General features: G+C 36.7%; 1 protein-coding gene across 1 annotated transcript in view; it reads right to left on the bottom strand.

The window, feature by feature from the left end:
- The window catches only part of SPRED1 (sprouty related EVH1 domain containing 1), a 129022-nt gene that overhangs the window by 5976 nt on the left and 112979 nt on the right, over nt 1-10067 (bottom strand). Inside the window, exon 6 of the mRNA XM_039220864.1 lies at nt 2207-2308. Within this exon, the coding sequence (XP_039076795.1) occupies nt 2207-2308 (102 nt within the window). The remainder of the gene's footprint in view (nt 1-2206; nt 2309-10067) is intronic.

The following is a 10067-nucleotide window of genomic DNA, read 5'->3' as shown; positions in this document are numbered from 1 at the left end:
TTGAGGTGTGTGTTACAAAAAGCCTTGAACAGACTGTTGGCTGAAATATGGCCGTTAAGTGTGCTTCTGGTGGAGGTTCAGAGGGAAATGAAGAACACATTACTGGACACTGGGGAAAGGAGACCCTTGTTATAAATTGGTAAAGAATGTGGATGAATTGTACATTAGTGTTCTGTGGAATATAGAACTTGTGAGTGATACACTTGGATATTTAGCAGAGATTCCTCAGCCAAGTGCTGAAGGTGCCTCGTTTCTCCTTATTGCTAACAGTAAAATGTAAGAGAAAAGGGATAAATTGAAAAAGAAATCCTTGGGGCGCCTGGGTGGCTTAGTCGGTTAAGCGTCCGACTTTCACTTGGGTCATGATCTCGCGGTTCGTGGGTTCGAGCCCCACGTCGGGCTCTGTGCTGACTGCCAGCTCGGAGCCTGGAGCCTGTTTCAGTCTGTGACTCCCTCTCTCTCTGACCCTCCCCTGCTCACGCTGTCTCTCTCTCTCCTAGAAATAAATAAAAACATTAAAAAAAAAAAAAAAAAGAAAAAGAAAAAGAAATCCTTAAGCAAAAAGGAGGCAGATTTTGAAGAGTAGGAAAATTCTCAGCCTATGGGTAGTGCAAAAATTGAGACAGCATGCAAAAGTGTGGCTGACTAATCACATAATATAGAGATTATGGGTGTAATTCCCAAATTCAACCAACCATCTCAGCTGAAAGGCTGCCCTGTTGGACTAATGGGAAAAGACGCAGGATGAAATGAAGAAAGGCTACTGGACAACAGGATTTACAAAACTGGCAAACACAGCTATCTGACCGAAAACATGTGTTATCCTTTAGAAGACGGAAGAATGATCCCAAAGGTAAGGAAGGCTCTCTCCTCAGTTCCACACGGCAGGGCCAATTCTTCAGTTTCAGTGGGCCAGGAAAACTAGAACTGTGGGTATGAGTTTATCACACACTGCCAAAGAGATGGGGTCACCACTGTGGTAGGCGCACAGGTCCAAACACAGAGCCAACCCCAAAGAGGATTATTTTCAAACCTTAAAAACTCACAGAATTTGCGCTGCCAGGTTTTAGACTTGCTTAGGACTCGTGATTGCTTTCTTCTTTCTAAAATTTACCACATTCAAAAGGAAGTATCTATTCTATCTATGCCTTTTCCATATGGTATTTTGGAAGCGGGTAATTTGCTATCTTGTTTTACAGGTTCCCAGGTAGAGAGGAATTCTGCCTGAGGACGAATCATACCTTGAGTCTCACCCAGCTTGACTTAGATTAAGATCTAGGACTTAGAACTGATGCTACAATGGGTTCAGACTTTTGGGCTGTTGTAATGGGATGAATGTATCTTGCATGTAAGGGATGAATGTGAGGAACCAGAGGGTGGAATGTTATGCACTGACTTATGTACTCCCCAAAATTCATATGCGGAGACCCCCAAGCCCCACAATGTGACTACATTTGGATACAGGGCCTTTAAAAAGGGGATTTACATTAAAATAAGGTTAACATGGACCTTAATCCAATCTGACTGGTGTCCTTTTAAGAAAAGGAAATGTGGACATACAGGGAAGGCACCAGAGATGTGTACAAAAGACCACGTGAGGACACAGCTAAAACGTAGACATTTACAAGCCAGGAAGAGAAGGTTGAGAAAAAACCAAATGTGCCAACATCTTGATTTTGGACTTCTAGTTTCCAGAAATGTGAGAAAATAGTATTTGTTGTTCAAGCCACTCAGTCTGCCATTTTGTTATGCTAGCCCTAGCAAACTAATACAAAGACATACGTGTATATAACTTGGTTCTATGAGTCACTTGAAACACATGACACCCACACTCACGTAGGCTTCTAGTAGTCACATTTGTTTCTCCTGTTCCTACTCCCAGTCCCTGGGACAAAGTAACTATCTACAGGTAAGCACCCGATCCAGGTCTGGGCTAATGATAAATGATGGATACAGTCCACTAAATAATATACAATTCCCTTTGGCTTTACCCAGTGATAAATACACAGTGGCAATTCCCAGAGTCAAACCAGAAATTTGGATGGAATTTAAGTAATAGTGTTTTATAAACATTTATGTAGCAAATTTACACATGAAAGATTTTCCAGTATAATTCAGCTACATGGAGAATTTAGAGAACTATAAAATTTCACGTATGTATTAATTAGTTATATTCCACAACAGGAGATTAGCTAAGATTACTTACCCTATTTTGGGACTTTAGGCTTCCACATTCCTTGGATATTTGCCGTTGTACATATTCTATACTTCTGCCCTGAATGTCTAGGCCCGGATGACTGAAAGTTATCTAAAATATAAATAATTTCTATTTAAGTGACTAGAGAATATATTTCTTATTTTTTAATAAAACCATGCAGTGTGTATTCCAAAGTTTCATAACCTATTAGTAGTGAGGCTTTTCAAAATGGCTGTGATAAAAAGCATTATTTGAATCATCCTATTCATTATTTGAACTTATGTCTTTCCTTACACATTTAAACTTTAATTTCAAAAGTAACATGAACTTCTGGTTTCTGGTTCTACATGTGAGGAACTTAGTAAATGCCACTCTGTTCTAATAAGTAAAAAAACTGAACAGAAAAAAGAGCACCAATTCTTCTCAGATCTGTAAGAGAGAGGAGGACACAGTACAAACCACCGCCCCCAAGACTGGAAGGACAGGAAAATAAAGGGAGGCACAGCTCACTAGAACAAAATCACGAGCAGAATTGCTGCAGAAACCAGTGCTGAGGCGGATCCAGTCATAGTGAAGCCCCCACACTCTCAGCCAGGTTCCCAAAGTATCAGAAAAATCTCTGCACGCTTTCAGCAGGGGGAGGAGGAAAGGAAGCACTTCTGAACTCTGCCAGAATACTCCCAAGGTCTGCCCTCAGGAGAAACTAGTTAACCATAGCCTGACCTACTGGGATATTATCAGAGCCTATCTGACCTAGGAAAGGGGAAATAGCCAACTCTAGTCTACTCTAACCATCTGACCCAACTAAGAAGTGAGAAAAAACTGAGAAATATTTGTGGAGTTCACAGACCAGAAGCACAGGCTCATTCTAAAAGACTGAGACCTAGCTATTCATAGGACTACAAAATGCTCCCCCTCCCCCCATACCTCACCACCACATACTAAAGGCCTATTTACAGCAGTTCCTTTTACCCAGTACATCACGTCCAGCTATTAGCTATAAAGAACAAAATTACCAAACATACTGAAAGGCAAAAACAATCTGAAGAGATAGAACAAGCATCAGAACAAGACATGACAGGGATTTGGAATTAGCAGACTAGGAATTTAAAACAACTATGATTAATATGCTAAAAGCTCTAATGGATAGCATGCAAGAACAAATGAGCAATACATGCAAAGAGATAGAAATCCTGATAAGAAACCAAAAAGAAATGCTGGAGATCACAAACACTAAGAGAAATTAAGAATGCCTTTGCTGGACCTATTAGACTGGACAGGACTGAAGAAAGAATCTCTAAGCTATTTGAAATAGTAATGACTGAGAATTTACCCATATTGATGTTAGACACCAAATCAAAGACCCAGGAAACTCAGAGAATATAAAGCAGGATAAATGCCAAGACCCCCCGCCCCCGCCCACACCCCTCACCTAACCATGCTATTTTCAAACTATAAAAACTCAAAGATAAGAAACAACCTGCCAACCTAGAATGCTGTATCCTACAAAAAACCAAAATCCTTCAAGAGATACAGACTTTCTCAGGCAAACAAAAACTGAAGAAATTTGTTGCTTTATAAGGAATGTTACGAGGTTCTTTAGAGAGAAGGAAAAGAGTATGGATCAGAAACTCAGATCTACATAAGAATAAAGGAATAATGAAGGAATAAGCAAAAATAAAATAAAATTTTTATTTTTCTTATTCTTAATTGAGCTAATAGAGAACAGTTGTTTAAAAATAGCAACAATGTAGTCAATCATGTATGATTATGTATATAAAGTGAAGTGAATGGCAATGATATAAGAGATGGGAAGGAGGAATTGAGATTCTTTTGTTAAAAGGTAATTGCCATACCTGTAAAGTAATTTAGTGTTCTTTGAAAATGGACACAAATTAGTTGTAAAGGTATAATGTAAACCTCAGGGTAACTATTAAAAAAAAGGTAAAAATAAACAAACTTATATGCCGAGAAGGAGAGAAAACGAAACTATATAAGATGTTGAATTAAACTGCAAAGACAGAAAATGAGTGAAAGAAACAGAGAACAAGGGAAACAAATAGAAAATTATAAAAAATGATAGATATCAATTCTGCTGTATCAATAATCACTTTGAATGTTGATGCCCTAAATGTACCAATTAAAGAACAGTGACGGTCAGAGAAAATAAAAAAATAAGACCCAACTGTGTGTTGTCTACAAGAAATGTACTTACAGAATAAAGGTAAACAGATGGAGAATAATACACTATGCTAACACTAATCAAAAGAAAACATATTTAATTAATTTCAGACAAAGCAGACCTCAAAGCAAGGAAAGCCGTTGGTGATAAAGAGGGGCATTACATAGTGATAGAAGATTAATTTTCTAAGAAGACCTAGCGATCCTTAATGTGTGCGTGCTTAAGAACATAGCATTACATCACACAAGGCAAAACCTGATAGAACTGCAAGGAAAAACAGATGTACTTATTATCACAGCTGGAGAGTTTAACACTCCTCTGTCAGAAATGGACAGATCCAACAGGCAGAAAATCAGTAAGAATCTAGGTGAACTCAACAGCATCAATCATATGAACATAAGTGACATCTATAGACTATTTAACAACAGCAAAATATTTTCTCAAGTTCACATGAACATTAACCAAGACAAAAACATTCTGGGTCATAAAGCAGACTTCAATAAATTTAAAAGAATAGAAATTATACAATGTCTGCTCTCAGACCGCAAAAGAAATAAGCTAGAAATCAGTAATGGAAGGATACATGAAAAAAATCTCCAAATCTGTGGAGATTTAACAAAACAACACTTTTCCAAATAACACACAGATAAAAGAAGAAATTTTTAAAAATTAAGTATTTTGAACTAAATGGAAATGAAAATTGTAGAACAGAGTGAAGGTAATGCTTAAGGGAAATTTAGCATCAAATGCATTTTTTTTAGAAAAGAAAGATCTAAAATCAATAATCTAAGTTTCCACCTTAGGAAACCAGAAAAAGGTTAAATCCAAAGCTAGAGTTTCTAGTTTATGCAATAAGAAAAGAAAAAGAAATAAAAGGTATGCAGATTGAGAAGGAAGAAATAAAACTGTCCTTGTTCACAATTGGCATAATTATCCATGTAGAGAATCTGAAAGAATTGATAAAATAACTCCCAGAACTAAAATAGGCAATTATAGCAAGGTTGCAGATTACAAGATTTATACATAAAAGCCAATCACTTTCTTATATATGAACAATAAACACATGTGGAGTTTGACATTAAAAACAATAGTACCATTCATATTAGCACTCCCCACAATGAGATATTAGGTATAAATCTAACAAAATATGTATAAGATCTGTATGAGGAAAGTATAAAATGTTGATGGACAAAATCAAAGATAATAAATGTAGAGATATCCACATTCATGGACTGGAAGACTCAATATTGTCAAGATCTCAATTCTTCTCAAATTAGTCTATAGATTCAGTGCAAGACCAATTAAAACCCCAGCAAGCTGTTTTGTGAATAGAGACAAATGATTCCAAAATTTATAGAAAGAGGCAAAGGACCCAGAATAGCCAACACAATATTGAAGAAGAATAAAGCCGGAGGACTGACATTACCTGACTTTGAGGCTACAGTAATTAATACAGTGTGGTACTGACAAAAGAACAAACAGATCAGTGGAACATAACAGATGACTTTGGTAAATGGTAATGACTTTTTAAATACCACATTAAAGGCAAAATCCATGAAAGAAAGAACTGGTAAGATGGACTTCATTAAAATTAAGACCTTCCACTGTGCAAAATAGAGCGTCAAAAGAATGAGAAGGCAAGCCACAGAGTGGGAGAAAATATTTATAAAAGATAAAGGACTGTTATCAAAAATATACACAGAATTCTTAAAAACTAACAATAAAAATTCTCAAAAACCAGTAATAAAGAAACAACCAACTTAAAGGAATGGGCCAAAGATCTCAAGATAACACTTCACCATGGAAGATACATAAATGGAAAAACAGCAGATGAAAAGATGCTACGTGGGGTGCCTGGGTGGCTCAGTCGGTTAAGCGTCCGACTTTGGCTCATGATCTCACAGTTTGTGGGTTCGAGCCCCACGTCGGGCTCTGTGCTGACAGCTAGCTCAGAGCCTGGAGCCTGCTTCAGATGCTGTGTCTCCCTCTCTTTCTGCCCCTCCCCCATTCATGCTCTGTCTCTGTCTCTCAAAACTGAATAAACATAAAAAAAAAATTTTTTTTAATTAAAAAAAAAAAAAAAGAAAAGATGCTACATACCATAAGTCATCAGGGAGATGCAAAAAAAACAATGAGCTATCACTACACAAGAAGTAGAATGGCAAATATCGAGAACACTGACAACACTAAATGCTAGGGAGGATGCAGAGCAATGGGAACCCTTACTGACTGCTGGTGGGAATTCAAAATGGTGCAGCTACTTTAGAAGACAATTTGGCAATTTCTTACAACACTAAACATACTCTTACATGATTTCGCAACTGTGCTCCTTGATATTCACCCAAAAGATTAAAATATTTGTGTCCATGCAAAAAATTGTACACAAATGTTTTTAGCTGTTTTATTCATAATTGCTAAAACTTGGAAGCAATCAAGATGTCCTTCTGAAGATGAACAGAAAAAGGGTGGTACACCCAAAAAGAGAATATTATTCAGTATTAAAAATTTTAAAAAGACAAGAACTTTACATGCATTAGTATGTGAAAGAAACCAAAATGAAAACAATCTGAAAAGGCTATATACTTTATTATTCCAACTATATGACTTTCTGATAAAGTCAAACTATAAAGGTACTAAAAATGTAAGTGTTTGCCAGGAGTTATGTTTTGGCAGAAGTGGAGGAGACGTGAATAGGCAGAAAGCAGAGAATTTTTAGGGCAGTAAAAAAAACGAATTCTGGGGTGCCTGGGTGGCTTAGTTGGTTAAGCGTCCGACTTTCACTTAGGTCATGATCTCACGGTTTGTGGGTTCGAGCCCCGCGTCGGGCTCTGTGCTGACTGCCAGCTCAGAGCCTGGAGCCTATTTCAGTCTGTGACTCCCTCTCTCTGACCCTCCCCTGCTCACGCTGTCTCTCTCTCTCCTAGAAATAAATACAAATATTAAAAAAAAAAAAAAAAAACCCGAATTCTATCATAATGATGGATCCATGTCATACATTTGTCTGAATCCATAGAATGCAAAACACCAAATGTTTATTATGGACTTTGGGTGATTGTGATGTGTCAAGATAACTTCATCAATTGTAACTTTTCCACTGGTGGTACTGCTTCCACTTTGGGGCTATGTATTTACACATACATGCATGTGTGCATTTATGTGGATCTTTAAATATTCAGTGCTTCCTTAAACTTGTTATATGGATACCTTTTTATGTTTATACAGAATAATATGTTTATTATTCTTTTAATAACAGCTTAACACCATCTTAATAGTTCATTGAATGATAATTTAACTAGTCCAATTAATATAGACTTTTCCCCACATTTTGCTGTTACAAACACAACTGTAACAAATGTCTTTATACATTTATTTTTAATACACATGATCAAGTATATCTGTGTCATAAATTCCTAAAAGGAGAAGTACTGGATTAAAAATTTGTATACTTCAATTCAAAAATGACCTTAAATGATATATCCAACCTGGACCACCTACTCAGTAGTATCTTAAACAAAAGACAAATTTATTAAAAGTATTTAAGGATGGGGTACCTGGGTGGCTCAGTTGGTTGAGTATCGATTCTTAATTTCAGGTCAGGTCATGATCCCAGAGTTGGGGGATCGAGCCCAGTGTTGGGCTCCATGCTGAGTGTCGAGCCTGCTTGAAATTCTCTCTCACTCTGCGCCTCTCCCCCCTACTCACTCTCTCTCTCTCTCTCAAAAACCAAAAAAAGGAAGGAAGGAAGGAAGGAAGAGAAGGAAGGCAAGCAAAGCAAAAAAACTTAAGGACCGAAAGAGGTTATTTCATTCCCAGACTTGTTACCTACAATTTTGAAATTTTCCTTTTATTAGCACTTTAATCACATAGTAGGAACAAAAAGAACAGAAGCATTACAATTTTAATTATGCTATAGGACTAAAGGATTAATGTGGGATGAAGTACAATTTCTGGATTATGGAGTTTATTTTCTCTAACCTGTCTCTATAATGCATTCTCCTATGTCTACCTATTTCTATCTAGTGTGAAAAATTATGAGTTTACATTTCCCATTCAGTTTTTCTTTTTGTTTCAACATTCAACTATATATGCTTTCCTAAAAAAATACATAGTCCTAGGTGCTATGGAAAGGATGAAGTAGAAAAATGGTTCTTATCCTCACTGAGGTAAAGGATAAAACATACAACTGCGAAGTTATATGATTATAACTTATGGTAAAATATATATGAATTCAAGAATTAATAGGGAGAAAAAATCACTATGGATTCAATGGTCTGGGAAGGTATGTCATGAAGAAAATGAAACCTGAAGAAAACACAGAATGAAGTAAGCATTTGGTCAGGAAAAAAATAAAAGGACCCAAAACATAAATGGCAACTTGATATATGAAGATGTGGCACTGTGCATCAGGGAAAGAATCCAAAAAAATATGCTCAAACAACTAGTTATCCATATGGGGGGAAAAATTGGACCCTACCACAGAAGAGAAATTAGTTTGAAGTGTGTTACAGACAAAACTTTAAAACTTTTAGAATATAGAGAGAAAATCTTTGAGACAAGAATAGGGAGGAATCTGTAGAAACACCATCAGGGAAACAATGATAAAGTCAACTGCATTAAAATTTAGAATATCTATTTCACCAAAACACTCTTAAAGGGAGTAAAAAGCTATCACAAACTAGGAGATACTGGCTACAAATTAAACTCAAAATGGAGAAGTATCACTAAAGATTGTATTACTCAGGAACAAGGCTATAGAAGATGACATAGTTAAAATCAGTTTGTAAAGGAAAACTGACAACTATTTCTACAATCTTGCAAATGCTCAATACATCTCTTACTCATAGAACACATGAATCCTGTAGAGTAATGTGTCTAATTTGTCCAGAGCCTTCTGTACACATTACTGTGAGAAGCTCATGCTTATACATGTTAAAGAAACTCTTATATCAATAGTTGGAACATGAAAGTTTGTACTAATAATAACAAAAAATATCCACTGGCTGAAGACAAAGAAATAAGTGGCTGGAAATAAGTGGTTGAATGATCAAGAAAAGCACAGGAGTACTAAGCAAACAAAATCCAAAGTAATGGTTACCTCAGTGATAGGACTGGGGGGGTACTCCTTTCTTTTAAATTGTTTGCTGGTTTCTCAGATGTTCATTATATACACTGTTTTCTATATATTAATTATGTCATAAGTTTTCTATCAGAAGCTCACTGATACATGTAGCTTTATCTGTCCATAGTGAAATGACCTCCAGGAACTAGAAAGTAAGCAGAACTGGGCAAAAGAGCCATAATGGCTTCCAGGCCTATTAGACATAACTAATACCAGACTGAGAGCATTAGCATTTTGAAAGAATGTACCTACCCATCAAAAGGATTTAAATATCCCATGGAAGCATAGAAAATGAGTCAAAGACAAACACTTACAATGCCTATCTAAGCATAACTGAAGGAAAAACCTAGTGTTTTTTTTTTTTTTTTAATTTGAGAGAGAGAAAGAGAGAGAGAGAGCGCGCGCGCAGCGGAGTGGCAAAGAGAGGAGACACAGAATCTGAAAGCAGGTTCCAGGCTCCAAGCTGTCAGCACAGACCCCAACACAGGGATCAAACTCATGAGCCAGGGTATCATGACTTGAGCCAAAGTCAGACACTTAACCAAGTGAGCCACCCAGGCGCCCCAAAA

Source organism: Hyaena hyaena, unplaced genomic scaffold (genome assembly GCF_003009895.1).
Source record: "Hyaena hyaena isolate Hyena2069 unplaced genomic scaffold, ASM300989v1 scaffold_918, whole genome shotgun sequence".
NCBI classification, from domain to species: domain Eukaryota; kingdom Metazoa; phylum Chordata; class Mammalia; order Carnivora; family Hyaenidae; genus Hyaena; species Hyaena hyaena.
Note: the sequence above shows the minus strand (reverse complement) of the source record. Positions and strands in the feature narration are given on the sequence as shown.